General features: G+C 37.3%; 1 protein-coding gene across 1 annotated transcript in view; it reads right to left on the minus strand.

Moving 5' to 3' along the window:
* Window positions 1-23,943, minus strand: part of LOC136866885 (death domain-associated protein 6) — a 282,179-nt gene that overhangs the window by 25,396 nt on the left and 232,840 nt on the right. Inside the window, exon 8 of the mRNA XM_067143978.2 lies at window positions 7,928-8,159. Coding sequence (XP_067000079.1) covers window positions 7,928-8,159 — 232 coding nt within the window. The remainder of the gene's footprint in view (window positions 1-7,927; window positions 8,160-23,943) is intronic.

The following is a 23,943-nucleotide window of genomic DNA, read 5'->3' on the forward strand; positions in this document are numbered from 1 at the left end:
ATACCTAACATTATTTTTGTTTAAATATAAAAATCGCCCATTGTAACACACTTCGTCATTGAGTATTATTGCATATAGAAATAAAAAATACTAATATGCCGAAGGACTTTTAAGTGAAATGTCGTTCTCGACTTTAGTGTGAAACTTGTTGCTGAATCTTAGTAGCCATGTCATTAATTTATGTTAGGGTCGTAACTTGTTGTCTTCGATAACACACAAGAAGCACTTTGGTCTGAACTAGGACGGTTTCTAACAGTTGACTTCACACGTTCATTGCATAAAATAGCTGTTCGCAGGCGTATGATGAACCAAACAAAGTAACTAACCCTATAGCAAGATTCTTCATGGCCGAAAACATCTGCGGGAGGCTGTTCCTCTGTTCAAGTATTAAGTTCTTTGTCTTCTGGAAAGAATATTCATCATCAACAGCACACACGATTTTCACCAATTCTTCACCAAGTTGTAGGGATTTGTTCACTCATGTACTGCTTTCTTGAAATTCAGTCAACTCTGTTTCTAAACTGTCAATATCTAACCACTCAAAAAAAAATTGGCATTAATAGTACTCATTTATGCAATATGAGGTTTTGAAATAAAGTGCGATAGTTTCTTCAAATCTCGAAGTTGAGATAATCTCTTGGCAACTATTTGTCTTACAAAATTCGAAACAATAAACAGTTACGCACTACAAATAATTACGCGATCCTGGCAACCACACACAAGCCAAGTGGGTGAGCGAATGGTTCGTCGGACGCATCTGGCATTTATCTCACTTGACTTCCGGACCTATCAGTGTTGAAGTGTTGCCATAATGCACGTCCGAATGGAACTAGAATTTAGATTTTCGGTATATATTTCTTAAACCTGAAATACTGTAACTATACCATGCATGAATATGTATAGTATATAGTACAAGACGTACATAAAAACGTTAATGTATGCATGTGGTGTGCCACCGAAATCGTGTTCGCGTGTCACCTAGTGACACGCGTGGCATAGGTTCGCCATCCCTGGTCTATAACTCTTAGAACTCTCAGTATTGAACTTCCGCGTAACCAACGCAGCACATTCTTTGATATCACGAGTTTTTCATAATGTCCTAAACCTTATTTTCAAATCCGACGATAAAGTGCCCATTAATCTTTCAAGAAGAAGAAGAAATCCGACGAGTTGAATTAACAAAACCGCAAAGAAGAAGAAGAAGGAGGAGGAGATATCAGATGTTTGCTCTATTGCTAAGTACAGTATAAGCCACAAGGAGACGACGTTATCAAGTGATTCAGTGTTTGTCTTGCCCGAGTTTGTTATTTCACGGTTATTGTTTTACATTTGCGTTTGCTGTTGGAGTTGTTAAAGTTATTGTCGCTGATTCGTCACATTTACTCTACTTTTTTTTTGTTATGTTTTTGTTCTTGTTATGTGAGTCGAGTGATCAGAGTGAATTGCCGCGATCTTCCTTTCCCGTCGTGTGTATTTGTTAATCCTTCTTTGTTATCGCTTTATTATTTTCCTGCTAATAATGGAAAAAAAGAAGGAAAGAGAAACCTTCACTATTGATGAGAAAGTTTGAATATTAGAAAAGGTTGATTCGTACCGCAGAACACGTGTTTCATTGGGACGTGAATTGCAGCTTCCTGCATCCATGCTGAATACAATTGTGAAAAACAGAGGAAGCATTACATCAAGTGCTTCAGAATGCAGACCATACTCCAAGAAAAGGAAGTATGCGTCATATTGCAAATACGAGAAAATGGAAAAAATTGTAAAAAGTTGGTTTGAAACTTCAAGAGCTGCAGGCATTCCAATTGATGGTGTACTCTTAAGAGAAAAGGCGCTTAAAGTGGCAAAAATTCATGGCATTGAAAATTTCAGCGCGTCCAATGGCTGGATCGACCGATTTAGGAAAAGGTATACCCTAACCTATAAAACTGTTTGTGGGGAATCTAATGCAGTTAGTGATGAAACTGTGGAAGAATGGATTGACAGAAGATTGCAGGAGCTGATCCAGGAACATTTTTAACCTAGATGAAACTGGACTGTTTTTCAGTGCGTTGCCCAGCAAGACTTTGGCATTCAAAGGAGATAAGTGCCATGGTGGGAAACACAGCAAGATGAGGCTCACAGTAATGTTGGGAGCCAATGCTGATGGCTCTGAGAAGCTCCACCCCTATGTGATACGGAAATCTAAAAAGCCTCGTTGCTTCAAGAATTTGCGATCACTACCTACTGTCTATGATGCAAACCATAAAGCTTGGATGACCTCAGATCTTTTCCGACAGCAGTTAATTGCTCTGGATTCAAAAATGGGTGCGCAAAATAGGAAGATCCTTCTTTTCATCAAACGTTGTCCTGCACATCCCGTGGATGTTAATTTGAGGAATGTGCAGTTAGAATTTCTGCCTGCTAACTGCACAAGCAAGCTACAACCTATGGATTTAGGGGTAATTCATTCCTTTAAGTCACTTTATAGGAAGAACCTGGTACAGCGAATTTTATTCCTTATGGATGCTGGAAAGGATCCATCATCATTTAAAGTTTCAATCTTGGATGCACTTCATTTCATTGCAAAGTCTTGGAAAGCCGTGAAGCAGACTACCATCTCAAATTGTTTCTTGAAAGCATGATTTTTCAAGAATCATGCCGAATCTCAGCTGCCAGAAGAATAATAATAAGAAGACCTGCTACCTGATATATGGAGAATGTTGCAGTCAGACTGCACTACTGAAGATTTTCTTCGGGTAGATGATTCTGTGATCACTACAGAGGAAAGAAGTGTGGAGGAGTTGGTTGCTGAGCAAACAGCAGCCGAGTCTCCCACCAGTGACAGTGATGAAGCAGAGGAAGACAGTGAAATGATGTCTACCAGTTCTGATACAAGTGCACCAGTGGATGTTTTACGCAGGTATCTGTCATCTGTAGAGGGGAGTGGAAATAATTTTCATAACCTTTATGAGCTTGAAAAACAAATAGATGTCATAAGAAATAAGAAGTGTAAACAGAGATCGATTCTGGACTATTTTGGTAGGAAGCAGTGATTGTGTAGTTTTCCATCTGGAATAAATTTGTGTTAATGTTGTAAATACAGGTACAATAGTAGCAATTGTTTCATTCAGAGAAAATATTGCATCTTAGATAATTCTAAGCCGTTCTAAGAAAGTAACTACTGTAATAAAAGAATATATTACACAAATTTTTAACCACCTACCGGTAACCTTTTCCTGGGCAAAGGATGAACAGAATTACAAAGGCAGTGTAGTAAACAAGTACAGTAATTAACTTACATGGACCTTTATTTGAGGTTAGTACAGTAAATCAATTGAGATTGAAATACTTTATAAATTAATAATACGCATTTGTGTAACATTTACCTCCTTTTCCAGAGCATTTTTATATATACCTGTACAAGTTGTTCCCCACGATTTACACTCCCCCCCCCCCTTTTACACCAATATTTCTTGGCCCCTTAAAAAGTGTAAAAGAGGGGTAATACTGTATGTATATTCACATGCATTGAGGTAATTTTTCTTTTTTCTTTTTTTGCTAGTTGCTTTACGTCGCACCGACACAGATAGGTCTTATGGCGACGATGGGATAGGAAAGGCCTAGGAGTTGGAAGGAAGCGGCCGTGGCCTTAATTAAGGTACAGCCCCAACATTTGCCTGGTGTGAAAATGGGAAACCACGGAAAACCATCTTCAGGGCTGCCAACAGTGGGGCTCGAACAAGATCTCCTGGATGCAAGCTCACAGCCGCGCGCCTCTATGCGCACGGCCAACTTTTCTTTCTTTCTTTCTTTTTTTTTTTTTTTTTTGCTAGTTGCTTTACATCGCACCGACACAGATAGGTCTTATGGCGACAATGGGACAGGAAAGGGCTAGGAGTGGGAAGGAGGCGGCCGTGGCCTTAATTAAGATACAGCCCCAGCCTGGTGTGAAAATGGGAAACACGGAAAATCATTTTCAGGGCTGCCGACAGTGGGATTCGAACCTACTATCTCCCGAATACTGGATACTGGCCACACTTAAGCGACTGCAGCTATCGAGCTCGGTCTTTCTTTTTTTCCCTCTTTTTTTGTAAGTAGTGAATTAAGTCCTGACACGCACAATTGTGTGGGTGCTTTTTCCATATGTTAATTTTTATTTTGTAGAATAAACTATGTATTTAAGAGCATTTTAGTCCGTTTTTGATGTACAAACAAAAATTTACACTGCCAGGTGTTTTTCAGGTCTGAAAGGGTTATAGGTGTTTCTTGGGTTCTTCGTCGTTCATTGTGTCTTATTCTGGGTATCCGGTTTGATTTCTGTGATGCTTCCATTTTAACGAAGTTTATTACAACTTGTTTTTGTATTTCTCTTTGTATTGGTGGGTTATTTGTATATAGCAGTAATGCTGTGATTGGTGTAGTTTTAATTGCTCCTGATATTTATGTTAAGGCATTTGATTGTATTCTTTTCAGCTGTTCTGGACATGTTTTATTTCCTGTGACTATTACCTCACTTCCATATTCAATTATAGGTTTCACATATGTGTTATAGGTGATGTCAAGCGTGTCTTGTGTACACCCCGATGTAGTGCCTGCTAGCCTCTTCATTAGGTTAATTCGTTTATTAGCTTTTTCAGATGTTTTCCTTATTTGGTTTTTCAAATTTAATTTGTTATCAAGTGTCACACCTAGATATTTAATGCTGTTGCTCTTTTCTAGAGGGTCTTCCACTTTGAGTTTGAACTCGGTATTTTCATGTTTAAGTGTGAAGAACTGGCATACAGTTTTTGGCTTGCTGACAATCATAGTGTTCTCAGTCATCCATGAGATAAGTTCCTCCAAGGCTGCATTCATGGTTTGTTATAGCCTTTCTTCCTGTTTGTTGCTTTTGTTTCTGGCCGACATCCAGATAACGTCATTAGCGAACATGCTGACCTTAATACCGTTGACTTCCTTTTAACTTGTTTGGTAGGTCATTGATATAAATGTTGAAAAGTGTGGTGCTAGATGTTGCTCCTTGTAGTAAACCTATTTTAGACTGTTTGTAACATGATTCTGTGTTTTCCCATCTTGTCTGTATCCACCTCTGATTTAGGAATCTTTCAAACAAATTCAGCATGTTCTTTCTTACTCCACAGTTTTTTAACTTGCTGATGAGTTCTGATCTCCAAACGGTATCGTAGGCTCCTTTAAAGTCTATGAAGACTGCTAATGTACTCTTCTAGTCTTTGAGATTCCGTTGAGGTCTTGCTCATAACCCTGACTGCGACCCTTACCAAATGCTACACATTGGGTCAGTGTGCTTTGGGATTCACATAGGCAGGGCTGCCTCCGAAGAAGGGTCCCTAACTACTACCTACAAAAGAACCTATGTAACAAAACACTCTCACTAATGAAGTTGTCATGGCTAGGAGGAGATTTGTTAGGTTGTCCAACATAAATTGGTCATATCTGATGGAGTTCTGGCATAGTTTTACAGATTACTGAATAAATAATTCCAGATTGAGGCTGAATGTCTTCCATTTACGATCAGATCTTATGAACTGTTGTCCAATCTTCTCAACTGTATCCTTGTCAAGTTTAGAGCTTATTACTTTAACGATCTGTTTACTATCCATTGGCTGCAGCATGATTGATGTAATATTGCCTTTACAATGAGCAGCATCCAGTACAAATTGCAGAAGTACTACAAGTGCCTTACAATGGTTTTCTTTGTAGCTCTCCACCAAACCTGGAACATTGTCTGTATTGTAAGACTACAAGCACACATCAGTTGAAAAAGACTGGGCTCCTCTATATCATTATGGTCTTATTCAGATTCACTAGGCTTATTTATAGATTTTGAAGGGGCTATTCTCTTGGAGGGAGGTTTCTGAAGGAAACTGACATCGTCGTCTTCCATTCTGTGACTTGCAGTGATCTCAGGTGAATATTTTACAGTCCTTTGTTTTGACATTACATCATCTGCAGCCTTTTCAGTTGCAGGAGAGGGATGTTTGGCTACTGATATTGAACTTTGGCTCTTATTACAAGCATTCATGATCTTTCTTTATCAATAATTAATACTATATTCATGATCTTTCTGTTTCAAATGTGTTTATGTGCTATTAATCTTATGTGTTTGTGTGTGATGATGGCTGTAAGAGCTGAAACATGTCCACTTTAGTTTGATAAATGATCTTTTTAGATGATAATATTGTGTACTGATTAGGTGCTTGATCTATATTTTGTCGCAAGTTATATAGTCAATATAGACCAATATGAACATGATTACTTGTAATAATAAAGCAATTGTACAGTTCCTTCATTTCAATGACAGACTATAGAAAATTGAGCACCTGAAACAAACTTTCCCTGCCATATTTTAGCCTTTTAGAGATTTTAACTTCAACGAAAGTCCAGTTCTGTTCAAAGGACGCTTAGCATTCAAGCATAACATTCCCTCAAAAAGAAGTAGATTTTGGGGTGAAATTATTTGTACTTTGTGACTGGATACATTTGAGATATTATTGTATATACACAAGCCACAACAGAACTTGAAATTCACAGATAAAGGTTTCTGCCAATTTGCAAAATCTTATTCTTGCAATGAAATCTGTAGGGGGTATGTTATGGACTGAATGGGTCTGGGAAACTCCATGACATGATGGCAAATAGTTCAATTAGATATCAAGAACATAATGCCCAAAAATACAATACATTTTTCAGCAATGAGTCAAAATATGACTGAATGAGAACATTCATTCACATCAACTGACCAAGATATGGAAATTTTACACTTTGCTAACAAAAATAAATTATTAAATATTTCCAAAAATATCTATATTTAAATAGATCAGAAAAATAACCCCAACTTTAACCTTCATGAAATATCTGAAAGAACGAATATTCTTCTCGAAGAAACCTTCAACCATAACTTCCTTCACCCTCAACCTGTTCACCGTCTCCCTTCCCTCCACAACCCCTGACTCGTGCTACTGTGCCTCCCCCTCCCGCCAAGCTCAGCCAGCCTCATTTGTTCCACTTTAGAACAGGTTATGCTGGGTAACGACACATGCACATTTTATCTATATGACACTCCATCGGCCCATGAGGTGAATAGACATTCAAGACACATTCCGGTACCACCGCGTTATGATTCTTTTCTTTTCCACACATTACTTATTTTCTTCATTCTTAGGACCATTTATACAAAAATCATGTGGACCTCTGCTACATCTGACAGTTATGAAGAATTATTATTCAAACAGCATTTCAATGTGCATACCGACTACATACAAGATGACAATATTACATCAAGTTTATTACTTATGAAATAAGAACTTCAGTGGATGGAGCCAATGTTTATTCATAAGATTCTACTGTTGTCATCATTATTTAACTGCATTAGATTTTATGTTAAATTATCTCTAAAAGACTTTATAGATTAATAATGTACATTCATGTATGTCCTTTCCTATGCTGATGATTGCTCAAAGAACCAAAAGATGTATATATTTAAAGATATAATCTATAAGATTACATTATACAGTATTGAATAATCTGAAATTTTAATTTAGATACTCCATAACATGATGGCAAATAGTTCAAACTCTAGCTAAGAGACAGCGCAACAAGCCAGTACGTAAAAATTGAGATTTCCGGGGCCTGTCCACAACCGCCAGCCTCAGTAATATGGGGATATCTGGGGCCAGTCTTCAATATGTTAAATAAGAAGAAGTCATACATTCCCTTCCATAATTCTAAAGCACTGTCAAAACACTCAACATTCAAATCAACTATGCTTTCCCGATATCACCTTTCTTCATCTCCCCAAGTTTCAGTAGGTCAGTTCCAGAAACCTATAGCACAGCCTATCAAACCAACAAGAGCACAATTGGGAAGGGGAAAAGAGACCACACAAGCATGCAAATCTGAACATACAACAATCATTGACTGGACTCACAGCTGATGATGTCCTTGAGATCCTCATCATAACCATCTTCTCCTTTTATTATTTTTTCTACATAGTCCTCATCATTACCCTCCTCCTCATCATCTTCTTCCTCTTCTTCCCCTTCATTCTCATTCTTATCTTCTTTTGTACTATTTTCTTCTGAGTTATTTGCATCTTCTTCAGTTACTTCTTCAGGTTGCAAGTTTTGATTAATAGCTTTTTCCACAAAAGCATCTATCACCTACAAAGACAAAGAATCACATGGTTTAGAGGTTCCTTCAACTTATCACATAGGTAAAGATTTTAAAAAGGTATCTGTCAAAACTAGTTCAGCATAACAAATTTAGAAAATAACTGAAAAAAAAAAGACATTTATTAACATATTATACCTTAAAAAAAAAAAAAACTTTCGCTCTGTATTTTCGGTTGACTACTAATGATTTAACAAGCTATGAGAAAACGGTTCTAATACAGGTCCACCAGTCAATGTTTCGAGAAAATGATAATTTCTCTTCTTCAGCGATAACAGATAAAACAGTTAAAATCTCCAAGGAGATGCTTAAAATTACAGCACAGCCTATCAAATTAACAAGAGCACAATTGGGAAGGGGAAAAAAGAGATCACACAAGCATGCAAATCAGGACATACAACAATCATTGACTGGACTCACAGCTGATGTTGTCCTTGAGATCCTTACCATAAAATATCCAATATAAAAAAAACACACATTAAAATCAACAACAATTCTGTTTCATGTCACTGTCTAAAACATATCTCATAGGTCTATTCTCTCGAGGAAAAATATTAAAATCTTATAACATTGTGAAAACAGAGTGCAGTTTACTGAATATAACATTCCAATTCTTGAGCTGTATTGAATGTGTCATTCTAAAAGTATTGATCGATGCATTCAAATTTATTCAAAAGCATATAAGAAATTCCTATAGTTTGCTTGGCATGCAGAACCCTTCTTCTTATTTAAGGAAACTGATACAGTGAAGTATACTATGCCAGCTCCAGAGAGTCTTCTTATCCTAACATTAAAAATCCCATAAAACATAATGATATAACAAATAAAAGATAGTTCAGTGAAGTTTGCCGTACGGTGTGCATTTCCCCTTTTATTTACTGCTCTTGCCAGTCATGTAGTTTAATTCTTGGTCCGTTTCCTATTAATGCATCATTTTGTTCTTGATATCCACTGTCGTTATCACTTATTTGCGATAAGTACTGATAAGATGTGATTATGTCATCCGTTACTGTCAACTGTTTGCGGATCTTCCGAGGCGATGGAAGCGGTTAATTGGGGACATCCTATTGTTCGATGATTGTGGTTGTATTTTGACGGACTGTGTTTTATGTTAATTTATTCGTGGTCTCTGTTAAGTTATCCAATTTTGTAAAATTATGTTTTCTGGGACTTGGTGCGACTTTTTTAAACTTTTAATTTCCTTTCCATCTTATGGGCGTGATGTGTGTTTGGTGGATTCATGGTTCGCTCAGTTTGTTTACCTTAAATTTTATGTTCTATGCATGTTGATGAATGCGCTTCAGTGTTCTACTGGTGTGGTTGTATAATGATTTACAAGAATTATCATTATTATTATTATTATCTACGGGAATGGATAGAACCTAATGGATTGGATAAAGAGGCGATTAGGGCAAGAATTAGAAAACTAGAATTGGCTTACAGGTTAACCCAGAACAGATACAACAAAAGAGCAATATCTTACAAGGCGAAACTTAGACACTACAGCTCAGTGGTAAAGGCAGAGGGTCTCTACGCTTCAGAGAGCCTGACAATGAATAAAAACGGTGAGCTTTTTTTTTCTCTTCAAAATGGCGCCCGGTAATGACGACGCAGTGTTTTATCCTCCGAGTAAATTAACCGTAAAATGTGACGAAAAGTGCAGAAAAATGTCAAAGATTAGTGAAAAATGGAATGTGTGATTCATGTGATCGATGGTGGCATTATAACTGCGGAAACTGCCCTAGAGACGTAAAAACTAATGAAAATGTTCACTGGATTTGTGAGCAGTGTGTTCGGAATGCTGTTGTTGGTGACGGCGTTGATGATGAAGCACCGAAAACAATCGATGAGGAATATAAAAGTGCATTAGTAATTATAAACATTCTACAAAAGGACAATGAGACTCTTAAAGTTGAAAATCAAGAATTAAAAGAAAGACTGCGATCGTTAGAATTTGGGACTGACCATTCTTCGAGTAATATACCGGTACCAGTAACAAACTCGAGCACGTGGTGTCAAGTAGTTCGTGGATGGCCGGCTAAGAAGAAATCTACAACTGAATTTCCGGAAATAAACATCAGAAATAGGTTTTCTGCCCTAAATAATTTAATTCTGGAAGAAAGTGATCGCGCGTGTGAAACCAAATCATTGCGATCCGCTGCCGTTGCCGTGCCGAGTTTAAAATTTAGGCCTAGAATTCAAATTCAAGTCCCAGTTAGGCCTAAATCAGCGAAGTTACCTGTGTTTGGTGATAGCCAAGGAAGGGGAATTGCGGGAGTGATTAACGACGAGAATATAGCAGCAACCGGAGAAATATATCCAGGAGCTTCTATCAGCAGTGTCCTGGAAAACGTAGAAGCAGCAACTAGGAACTTCGGGAGCGGCGATGCAGTGCTTATCATCGGTGGGACGAACGACGTAGCTCACGACGACGCCAAGAATGTGAGATCACAACTTAAACATACACTAGGGAAGCTGATCCACACTAACGTCTTTGTAGTGAACATGCCCCACAGGCATGATTTGAGTAGAGACTAATGTGTGAACATTGAAGTGGACAAGGTCAATACAGATATTGTTAAAATTTGTAAACATTTTCGGAATACTCAGGTTATTGAATGCAGCAGTTTTGAGAGATACTGTTATACAAAACAGGGTCTCCATCTAAACAATTCAGGTAAACAAAAGATAGCAAATATTGTTCTAGATTTTATTAATCTTAAGATATGTACTGTAAAACAGGCAACTCCCTTGAGTTATAATACTGACCAGGAAAACTAGTAGAAAGACCCAGCTGTACTTCAAGCTGGCTCAGTCAACTAGAAAAAGAAACTCAGGATAGTAAGGAATTTCAAGTTACCCAATTGCAACAGTCAAGTTTTAGGGAGGAAGGGAGTCTGAGATTGCTCTTGGTAAACTGTCAAAGTGTAGTAAATAAAGAATTAAAATTCGGTACATTGATGGATTCTTATGAGACTGATGTGGTGATAGGAGTGGAATCGTGGTTGAAAGAAGGGGTGGGTAATAGAGAAGTATTTCCAGAAGGGTACACAGTCTATCGCAGAGACCGAGGAGATAAAAAGGGAGGGGGGGGGGTGTTTATTCTGGTGAAGGAAACTTACTGTTCACATGAATGGTTTACCGATGAAAGGGATGAAATATTAGGGGTAAAATTAGTTTGTGATATGAAGGAGGTGGAATTATAGGAACGTTCAGGCCTGGAAGAGAGGAAAGAGACATGGAAATATTTGAGAAAATAATAGATTATACTCATAAAAACAATAATAATGATATTGTAATAATTGGGGGAGATCTAAACTTGCCTGAAGTTGAATGGAATGGAGCTGCAAGTGAAGCCCATGAACAGAAACTGGCAAATAAGTTAATTTGGGAGGGAGGATTTACACAAGTAGTACAAGAACCGACTCTTCTCAATAACTTACTAGATGTATTCTTGGTTAAACCATGGGAAATTGTTGATAAAACTGAGCTAATTGAAAGAATAGGAGACCATAAGGCTGTAATAATGGATGTAGGACTCTTACCAAAAAGGCTTAATAAGAGGGTTACACAAGACAAGAAATTGTACAGAAAAACTAAAGTTGATGAATTTGGGACTTACCTTAAATCACAATTCAGTTGTTGGATAAGTGAAGGGAGTAATGTGGATACACTTTGGGCTAAATTTAAAGGAATCATTTGGGGAGGAGAGAAGAGATTTGTACCTGTTAAGAAGGGTAAAATGACCTCAGACCCTGTTTATTACATAAGGGAAATAAGAAAATTAAAAAGAAAATGTAGAATAGTAAACAGGAAAATCAAAGAGGGTAGGGAGAGTAGAGAAACTAGAAAACAGCTAATGAGGGAACTGAATAGAGTGAAAAAGGAAGCAAAAGAGAATTATACGAATGGCATACTTCAAGAGGGTAATGACCACAAAGGGAAATGGAAAAAGCTGTATTCATATATCAGGAATCAAAAAGGAAAAGGAATCCAAATTCCTACAATGGTGGGAGAAGGGGGTGAACACTATTTAACAGATACTGAGAAAGCAAACCTATTTAAGTAGGGAATTCAGAGATTCAGTAGATGATTGTCAGGAGTTGGAAACCAAAACAGAAGTTAAAGAGGCAGAGACACAGAGGGAAACAAGAAGATTCACAAATGATCAAATTACTGGGGAGATATTAAAGACAATGGGGTGGTACACAGTGCCTTATTTAAAATTTCTCTTTGACTGTGTCATAAATAACAGTGTAATACCAAAGGAATGGAAGGAATCTATAATAATACCAATTTATAAAGGAAAGGGTGATAAAAGGAAACCAGAGAACTACAGACCAAGCAGCCTGACCAGTATAGCTTGTAAAATACTGAAGAGTTTAATATCAAAATACATCAGAGGGAAATGTGATGATAAAAATTGGTTCATGAGGAGCCAGTATGGATTTAGAAAGAAATTTTCTTGTGAGGCACAACTGGTGGGATTTCAGCAGGACATATCAGATCAATTGGATTCAGGAGGTCAGTTAGATTGCATAGCCATAGATCTTTCCAAAGCCTTTGATAGAGTGGAACATGGAATATTATTAAAGAAATTGAAGGGAATAGGATTGGACGTAGGGGTTACACGTTGGATAAAAACATTTCTAAATTCAAGGGTTCAGAAAGTCAAAGTAGGAAATAATGTAGGGTCAACCGGGGTAATTCTGGGACAAAAATGAAAACTTTTAAATTCTAGGGCACTAAATCTCAAAGTAGAAAGTTGGCATGATATTAAATTAATGTAATTTGGTACCCACAGTTCATTTCCAAGAAGAAATTTTATTAAAATCTTAGAACTGTTTAGCAATTCAACAAAAACTGTGTCCCAAAATTACCCCATGGTTCGGGGCAATGTTGGGACAACCATGGGGCAAAAAAGGGACACAGTGATAATTCAATGAGAAAGCTTGTTTGACAGATACTGAGGCAATAGTGGGATAGAGTGTATTCATATTATGTGACTGATTAAAAAAAAAAAGAATAATTAGCCCAATATTATGCTGTTTTTCGTTAGTTAAAAAACAGGTTTCTTAACTGGTAAAAATTACTTGATACTTAAAGCCAGAATAATCACTTTTATTTCCCACCAAAATACATAACACTTAGGATAAAAAATGACCACTGTCCATACATATTACCCAATTAAAATTTTGGCAAAAATTTTTATCAAATATTTCTGAAATAAGCAAAAACATCACTCCATACACATTATCAGTGTTAAACGCCACAGGGTACCTAATAAAATATATGTTTGGAAGAAAGAATAGGCTACTATTACAGTTTACAATATGTCAAAGTAGCCTAATCCAATGACCTAGGCTCTATATTTTTTCTCCATTACATCTATGGACTCGGAAAATTTATAACGGATCCAATCCCCAATACAAACAAATTTAGGTTGTGGCAGTTTCTTTATAATATTCACATGAATAAAGTCACATCATCTTGCCTGAATACCATATTTTGTTTGTCTACACACTTTTACACACATCACTTCAGCATCATTATCATCAATTACATTTTGTATAACACACACATACCTGTATTCACCGATTTTTGCTTTCTGGCTACTTCAAATTTCACCAAAACAAAATCTGACTGGTGTAAATCTAAAACACCTAATTTTACACCTGATGTCTCCTTTTCACTGATTAAGTTACAGCTGTCTTCAGAATCACTTGATATTACCAACTCATCACTGCTTTTGCTGCTTTCCAATTCTTCTATGTCTTCCTCACTATCACTGCTGATTTCTTTCCTTCTCCTTAAAGTTTTAGGTTTTGGTCTAGCCTTCTCTTTTCCTGGTTTAGTCAATTTGTTTACTACATGGTGTCTCATTTATTATGTCCAAAAATTCTTCTGTTTTAAAACTAAAGTAACCTAAAAGAAGGTCCAATAACTGTCCCAACTTTACCCCATGAATGTCCCAGAATTGCCCCAAAACATGTCCCATAATTGCCCCGAAAATGAAAATAAGAATTTCTTTCTTAATATTGATCTTACAAATACTTAGCTGTAGAGACAGTTTCTGCAATGCTTTCTTTAGATGTGGGTTAAAAATAATTAATTGTATCAACATTAGTTTTTTCAAAAATTATAAATATTTCTTACCAGAAACCAAATTTTTTAATGCTGAAAATGAGTGTAAATTTTTCATTATTTTTCCTGCTCATCACATGGTAATTTTTTGTAATTTAGTTATTGCCTGCCATTCAATAAACTCAAAATAATGTATTGCCACTAATAAAGCTTACAGATAATTTACTTGTAAGGAGATATGATGATGTCCCTCTTTTACCCCAACATTTTGCTGTCCCACATTTGCCCCAGTTGACCCTATCCCAGGAAGAGAAAGTTTGGAAGGGAATTGCACAGGGTAGTATAATCGGTCCGTTACTTTTCTTAATATACGCAAATGATTTAGGGAACAATATAACATCAAAAATAAGATTGTATGCAGATGACAATTGTTTATAGGGAAATAAACAACATTGAGGATTGTTCAGAATTACAAAGGGACCTTGAAAGTATCCAACAATGGGTTGAAGAAAATAATATGAAGGTTAATGGAGGCAAATCAACTGTTACAACTTTTACAAACAGGAGCTTTAAAACTGAATTTGAATATACTTTGGATGAGGTAGTTATCCCGAAAGATGGCAAGTGCAAATACTTAGGTGTGAGATTTGAAAGTAATTAGCACTGGAAGGGTCATGTTGATGACATTGTTGGGAAAGCATAATGGAGGCAAATCAACTGTTACAACTTTTACAAACAGGAGCTTTAAAACTGAATTTGAATATACTTTGGATGAGGTAGTTATCCCGAAAGATGGCAAGTGCAAATACTTAGGTGTGAGATTTGAAAGTAATTAGCACTGGAAGGGTCATGTTGATGACATTGTTGGGAAAGCATACAGATTGTTACATGTCATAATGAGGCTACCTAAAGGATGTAACAAAGAATTAAAAGAAAAAAGTTACTTGAGTATGGTTCATCCATTATTAGAATATGCAAACAGTGTTTGGGATCCTCACCAAGAATACCTAATAAAAAAATTGGATAGTGTGCATAGGAAAGCAGCAAGATTTGTAACAGGGGATTTCAGGAGAAAGAGTAGTGTATCAGAAATGTTAAAGGAACTTGGGTGGGAAACTTTAAGTAAGAGAAGGGAGAAAACTAGACATATAGGATTATACAGAGCCTATACAAGAGAAGAAGCCTGGGGAGATACCTGTGAGAGGCTTCAGTTGGAAAATAATTATATTGGCAGGACTGACCACAAATATAAAATTAGAAGGAATATTAGCAGAAGCGATTGGGGTAAATTTTCATTCATTGGGAAGGGTGTAAAGAAGTGGAACAGTTTACCAGGGGTAGTGTTTGATCATTTTCCAAAATCTGTACAGATATTCAAGAAGAGAATAAACAGCAACAGAGAAAATAAATGAAGTGTTAGAGGGCATTTGACCAGTGCAGGTTATTGTAAATAAAAAAATGTGTGTGAATAAATAATTCCATCCCCTGGTCTAAGGAGTTTGGACAGCCAAAGTAGGGGACTGCCTGTAGGGGTGAAGTACAGTGGGGACTTCGAGGGCCCTGGGACCGCTACGGTAGCTGTGAAGGCCCTTCAGGAACTCTGAAAAGTGGTGGCAAAAGGGGCTGTGGTTAAGACGCAGCAGGTCGTTATTTTACTTAGGTTCCAAAACGGGTAAAAAAAAAAGTAAATAAATGCAATGTAAATTTTAATCTTATACCAGTTGCGTAGTATTATTTGAAGTAATTCCACATACTGTAAATGAGTTGACTATGTAAGTATAGGAGATATTATAAGTAGCATTTTGTAAACAATATAAATTTATTAAGGATGAGTTGTGTGTTTAATAGAAAACATTGTTAGCGTAAATTGTATAATATTGTATTATAGGAACATTTCCTTCTCTTGTTAATTTAATATTTAGTGCTTGACAATAATGTATTTTAGTGTACCATTTGCCACCGAGATAGACACCTCATTTGCAAATAAAGAGATTTTGATTTTGATTTGATCTCGAAAAAAAGGAGAGGAGAATCTTAAGGAAAATTTTAGGACCACAAAAAAATGCTGATGGGGAGTGGAGGAATAGGAAAAATGATGACCTCTATAAATACACCGAAAAAATCACTGTCACCATGCGAAAGCGAAGGCTAAAATTCTATGGGCATCTAGAAAGAATGGATGAGAAACGGCTAAGAAAATATTCAAGTACATCACTGGACTAAAAGCTTCGACGAAGTGGGTGGAAGAGGTAAAAAGAGATGCAATAGAAAGTGGACTTACAGTGGATATGGTTCACAACAGAAAAGAATTTAGAAGTCGAGTGGACAGCATCAAAACATTCCAGGAGAAACTACCAAAATGTAGACCCAAACAGGTCATATCTGAGAAAGAAAGGAAGATCAGAAGTGAAAGAATGAAGATTTTTTTTTGCTAGGGGCTTCACGTCGCACTGACACAGATAGGTCTTATGGCGACGATGGGATAGGAAAGGCCTAGGAGTTGGAAGGAAGCGGCCGTGGCCTTAAATAAGGCACAGCCCCAGCATTTGCCTGGTGCGAAAATGGGAAACCACGGAAAACCATTTTCAGAAAGAATGAAGAGGTTCTGGAAGGAGAAGAAGAAGAAGAAGAGAAAGCCTTAAGTTCAATGCGGTCAATAGGCGGCCAAATTTGGAAACAAGAAGAAGACGTGGTCATAAATGTTCTGTCTCTTCTTCTTCTTCTTCATGTGCCATGTCCTCGCAGAACGTTGGCGATCAGTAGCATGATCTGTTGTTTGTTCATAGCTGTTCTGAACAGAGTAAGCTTTGTCACCCCAAACCACTGGCTCAAGTTGCCGAGCCATGATGTCCTACTTCTCCCCGGACCACGTTTTCCATTAATTTTCCCTTGGAGTATTACTTGCAGAAAGGTGGTATTTAGAGTTCCGCATCATATGACCAAAGTATTCTAGTTTCCTTCTCTTGATGGTAGTGATAATTTCTGGTTCTTTGTTCATACGGTGCAAAACGTCTATATTGGTCATTTTAGCTGTCCAAGGTATCTTAAGCATCCTTTGGTACGTCCACATTTCAAATGCTTGGAATCTCTTGCACATGGTCTCAGTTAGTGTCCATGCCTCAACGCCGCACAACAGAATGCTGAAAACGTAGCACCGGAGTAGTCGTGTCCGTAGTGAAATGGAAAGGTCACGGCTTGTCAAAAGTTTCCTAAGTCTCTGAAAAGAAGTTCTGGCCTGCTCAATTCTGCATCGGATCTCGTGAGTAAGGTCCCAGTCATCATTGATGTGACATCCCAGGTATTTAAATGTTGCCACTTTCGCGATCTGTTCCTTCGCTGTTGTGAGATTACCTCGAATGCCATCTTCATTCCTACTTATAACCATCCACTTGGTCTTCTTTACATTAAGCTTCAAGCCCATTGCGCTGCTGGCTTCAGTGACAGCATTAAGTAGTTCCTGTAGATCCTGGAGATTGGTTGCAAGTAGCACAGTGTCATCGGCGTACCTGATGTTATTTATGATGAAACCATTAACCACAATTCCTTGAGTCTTTCCGTAAAGAGCATCTCGAAAAATCTTTTCTGAATAGATGTTGAAAAGCATGGGGGAAAGAATACAGCCTTGGCGAACTCCTTTCATAATTGAGACTTCATCCGAGACACGACCATCAACTCTTATGCCAGCACACTGGTTCCAGTAGAGATTACCAATAATACGAATGTCCTGTCCATCAAGTCCTAATTCCCAAAGAATGTTCATAAGTTCATCATGGCGGACTGTATCGAAAGCCTTTTCGTAATCGATGAAACAAGCAAAAACATCGACATTGACATCTCGGCACCGTTGGACTAATACCTGCAGACTGAATAATGCCTCTCTAGTACCAAAACCATGCCTGAAGCCAAACTGCGAGGTTCCGATATTCTCCTCACATTTATGATAAATTCTCGCATGCAAGACTTTTAGGAATACTTTCAGAACGTGGCTCATCAAACTAATTGTTCTATATTCATTGCAGAATTTTGCATTGGCTCTCTTAGGCAATATTACGAAAGTCGATTTGAGCCAGTCTCGTGTTCAAATGTGCCATACAATAATTTACCATTGACTGTGGATCAGCGATTGGTTAAAAGTGACTATCATCGTGTGTTGTTACCAGGTCATTGGACTATTTGAGTGTACATTATTTACTGCAATACAATGATTGGGTATTCACTGTAACACTTTTGACTGTCTCTGTGTGGTGGGCTCTGCTGCTAGACTGTGTTAGCCTGGCGAGTTGCGGCTGAACTACTGAACCAACATGATGGACGCATACTCGCTCGCTTCTCTCGCTGCCGGTATGGGTGTTTTGACGTTAAAAATATACCATCTCCATTTATTCTTGGTGCTGCCTTCATATCCCATGTGGGAATGCTGTTGAATTTGCAAGATAACTACATGAGTTTTAAAATTTGCCCATCTGTCACAATTCCCCTGCGCATCACTGAATCTAAATTCTGGAACGTAATGTCATTAATCATCAAAGATGACGTCAAGGAGATGGATCTTGATTTGAGTCATCTAAACGTTAACCAAGCTGACAAAATGTGGAACTTTGCAGTCAATAAAATTATGAATTCACTAATCACTTGGGTTCCACAAATCGTCTAACCTACATAATTGATGTTTTTGACAACATGCCAGTTAGGTCTACTCTGTACCGATTAGCCCCTCCGAAGATGAAAATCTTGATGATATGTTCTGTGATGACATAAGTTCCTCAACTTCACCAACATTTTTAGTCCCCAAACCTTCTGGCGGATTCTGACCAGTTGTTGATTATTTTGAGTCGAACAAGAAGGTACTCCTTCGACTCAGTACCACTTCTAAATTTACGCTCATGCTTTGCATGGTTTCATGGTGCGAAGTACTTCATAGCCCTTGATCTTAATCAAGCTTATCATTAGATCTTCCTTACCAAAGAGAGTAAAAGCAAATCATCACAAAAATAATTTATTCTATTATCACCACCTATTCAATACAAGCCACGTGCTAGGCTTGTTTATGGGCCTTAGGGTGTAGGGAGGTATTTTTAATTATTGTAGTGGGAGAGTGTGTAGGTTTTCTAAAGATACGAAAAATGAATGCATTATGAAAACGTGTGACCGTTACGTCTAAGACGTTTAAGGAAATATTCATCTCGTCTTCTTTAGTAAATTTAACGGTGAGGTCAATTTTATTTAAATGATCTAAAATCTGATCACTACTGGTGATATTCTTGTCAATAATTACGAACTTATCATCCACGAATCTGAGCCACAAACATATGCCTTTTATTTGTGATAAAATCTTTGAATAATCTATAGAATCCATATAAATGTCTGCTAGGATGCCAGATAGAGGGTTGCCCATACCAGTACCACTCCTAAAATGTGGAACTTTGCAGTCAATAAAATTATACCTTTTTGTTGGTAAACCGTACCATTAAAAGAGAAATAATTATTATTTAAAACAAATCTTAAGATCTTTATAAATTCTTTGATTTCCTGTTTACTAAGGTTACTATGTTTATTGATGTTATTGTTGATGATTCTTACTGTTTCATCGGTTGGAATATTTGAGTACATGTTTACGACATCGTAAGAACATAATACATGATTGGGTCTTAGAATAAACTTATTCAAGGCCCAAAAACAAGCCTCATTCTATAGCTTGATTTATCGATCTATGGAAATTCCTCTTTCTTCTAACAACTTAAAGGCTGAATTGAATTATATAAAAAATCTTGCCAAAATTAACAATTTCAAAATTGACATGGTCAATCGTCTAATCAACAAAGTAAAATCTAAATCCACAAACCTCATCCCAGACAAGCCTAAAAAAAAAATAAAAAAAAATAAATCAAATTTGCTACATTTACTTTTAATAACTCTGCATCCACCAGGTCACTAATACCCTAAAGAAGCACAATATTAATATAGCTTTCAAGACGGTCAACACCAATCAAAATATATTTCTTAACCACAACACGGTCAATTACAATAGCAACATTTAAGATTAACGTGTACACAGTGTGGATTTTCATATGTTGGACAGACTGGGAGAAACTTTTCCGCGAGATACATGGAACACTACAGCGCCTTTAAACACAACAAGTACTCGGCCATGAGCCAGCACATGACTGAGACAGGACACCACTTTACAACTATAGAGAAGGATCTTAATACAGTGGAACCTCGATTCTCCGTTTTTGGAGGAACCACCGAAAAACAAATGTACAACACGGGAAAACGGAAAATCCGGGAATGAATGAACCATGAACAATTTGGCTAAACATCACAAAAAAAAAGAAAAAAAAGAAAAAAGAAATATGTATACTTAAAATCTTACAAACACTCCTAAACCAAACCAAACTATAGCCCCAATGGCCCTTCCGTATACCAAGCGACCACTGCACAGTCCCAACGCCTGCAGATTACAAGGTGACGCATGGTCAGTGTGACGAATCCTCTCGGCCGTTATTCCTGGCTCTCTAGACCGGGGTCGCCATCTCACCATTAAATAGTGCCTCAATTAAAGGTAATCGTAGAATGAGTGAACCTGAAACCAGCCCTCAGGTAAAAATGCCTGACCTGGCCGGGAATCGAACCTGGGTCCACCGGGTGAGAGGCAGGGAAGTTCGAACGCGGGGCTGGCTTCAAACATTAATTACCGGTAAGCGACTTAAAAGTCTCAAAACTTTACATTCAGTTTTACCAGGGAAACTTCGTCAGTTTCCTCTGAAAACTTCATTCAGTTCAGCAACTTTGATCGGTCAAACTATTTGAAAAACCTAATTACATCACGCCAAACAATCGACCACAAGTATTTTTTAATTCTCTAATCTAATAAGATAAAGCACATTAGACACAAAAGCGCCCAACATTATGGCGAAATCCCTTTTTCTTTAAATTTTTAATTGTAATTTGGTCACCGGTATACTGTTTGTAGTCAGTTTGTGGAAATCTTGTACCACGCAAATTAGGCCTACGGCCTACATCGACTCTTAAAGGTTATGTTGAACTCGAGAAAATTGTTTCGAAAGTAAGTAACGGTTCTCAAGTTTTTAAATGCATTATATTCAATTATGTCCGTAACTAATCACGATTAAATTGGAAAGAGAAAAAATATCATCAAAACTTCCGAATTTACTGTTATTCGCGACCTTGAGCTCAGCAGGAAAACGCGCTCGCTGTTCAAGTTGGTAAGAGTGTGAAATGATGCTAAGATTTTTACATGTAACGTGTGCAAATAACACGACTGCGGTTTTAACATTTGAACACAATAACGTGAAATTCCTAGTCTTACATTAGGACCAAAGTAATAGGCAATCCCAAAACCTCCCATGGCTTTATGTATGTAAGGTGCAACATCTGTTCTGGTCTCGATAACGTAATCGTATACGATAATATTAAAATACTAAATTTGTGTTACTTAAGAAGGAGCAGTTTAGATTCCTGCCTGAAAGCTAGCTCGGTGACTATACAGTGCCCTGAGGGGAAGTGCCGAAAACCTGTTCGGCGATACACTAAAAAAAAAAAAGTAAAAAGTAAACATCTAACCCTGGACATAATGTAGACGCTTTGCAAGTACGAGCATTTGACGAAACTTGTTCCGTCTTCAAGCAGAGCTGTCGAAATGCGCTGTCTCCTTCCAAATGTTGTGGACACTCTCTGCTTTATGATTTCGATTCTCTAAATAATACAACCCGAATGCGATGTTAAGATGGTCTCTTATGCAAGTTCACCATCGATCGCTTTTCCGCTTCCTCAAATTATCGCAATGACTGGACGTTAACACCAAGATCCGCAAGTATGCCATAGCCGTCCTTTCGTGAGACACAGTTTCTTGAAAAACGTGTGATCGAGGATTTAGTGTTGATGGGACTGAAATTTCTGAACGGCCGATACGGGAAATCGCTTCGAGGAACGGATAATGCGGGATTTTTACAACGTGATTTAATTAGGATGCTTGCGGGACCACGTAATTTGAACGGATAATATGGGAGAACGTAGTTTCCGGGAACGTATAATCGAGGTTCTACTGTATTATTAAATGTATCAGTAAAGGACAGTTAATGAACAAAATAGAAAATTTACACATCTTTTTGGACCAAACCTATAATAACAAATCATAATTTAAATGAGGTCACAGAAAATAAAAATCCTTTATCGAATTAACACCCAAATTAATATACATCGTGAATTCACACCAGAATAAAATCCCGAATCTTTTTAAATCCTCTCATCCAAATTTTTCATCCACCAAACCAAACGTCAGGTCTACCCACACTACCACTATCAACGCCCCTCCAGTAATGACACAGGTGCTTAAAGATCAACGTAAACCCTACCCCCCTCTACACCCCACCCCTCCTTTACCGCACAAGTATAACACCAGGAATAGAAATGTAAGTCAGGCAGGAGCTGCCGGAACAGTCAGATCTACTTAGCACTACCTTGACAAGTAAGTTACTTCTCAAAATACTAATTTTAACTTCTCTTTTAATTAATTGCAGACAGTATCCCTCTCAAAGGCTAATAATCACATCTTCAAGTAAGAATATTCACACACGACTGTTCGTAACGTCAAGGACACCATTCAACAATTAAGCAGCAGCCTAAACTTGGAATTGTGACACCGCTTTACGCGACAGAAAACATGCGATCAATTTTTAAATTTACAACATTTTAATCACAACACTCAACTTATCCAATTTATTCTTAAATATCCAGCTGTTGTTTATAACAAATGGACATTGTTTTCTATCAAGTTCAGATTCTGTACAGAATCTGGGATTGATGTACCCAGAGAAGATTACAATCTTCACTCGAGACTGTTAGTATCCAAATGATCTGCACATTCTTAATTTTCATTAATTTTTTAAAGTTTTTATTTTAATTTTCACGAGTATTGACAATATCAAATCTCAATACTCTTAGTGTGTTATGTGGCATTTTTTATATTATAATTGTAACATGTTAACTTAAGATGATTTTAAGGTGTAATGTATTTTTCAGTGTAATCCTTGTACGAATAGATAATGTTTCAGACATCTGACCTTAGGGTTACCTACAGACTGATGATGCCCTTAACAAGGGGCGAAACATGTCCCTGAGAAGTGTATATAGTATTATTATGTAGATTTCACCCACATAGCATGTGGCTTGTGTTGAATAAGTGGTGATAAAGGAATACATTATTTTTGTGATGATTTGCTTATAGTCCAGCTTTAATACGGACCAATCATAAGAATTGTTGCTTGCAAAGAGAGTAAACATTTTACCGCCTTCTGCAAAGCTTGGAACCTTTATGAATTTAATCATTTGCCGTTTGGGCTGTCTGTCCTCACTATGCTCCTGGATGCTATTCTAGGGAATATAAAATTAAATTTTGTGTACCATTATTTGGACAATGTTATCGTGTACAGTGAGACCTTTGATGATCAGCCCATGTACATTATGGAAGATTTAGAAAAGCTGGGTTGACTGTCAAACTTTCTAAGGTCAATTTTGGCAGAAGTCAGATCTCCCTTCTGGGCCATATGACCGCATTTACTCGTGTATTAGACCCCCCCTCCGGCTTTTCGAGACAAAGAAAATGCAAAAAATAAATCTCTCATACAAGACCATCAACGTAATTCTTCAGAGAACAACAACGATTCCGCT

This window comes from Anabrus simplex, chromosome 3 (assembly GCF_040414725.1).
Source record: "Anabrus simplex isolate iqAnaSimp1 chromosome 3, ASM4041472v1, whole genome shotgun sequence".
Classification (NCBI taxonomy): domain Eukaryota; kingdom Metazoa; phylum Arthropoda; class Insecta; order Orthoptera; family Tettigoniidae; genus Anabrus; species Anabrus simplex.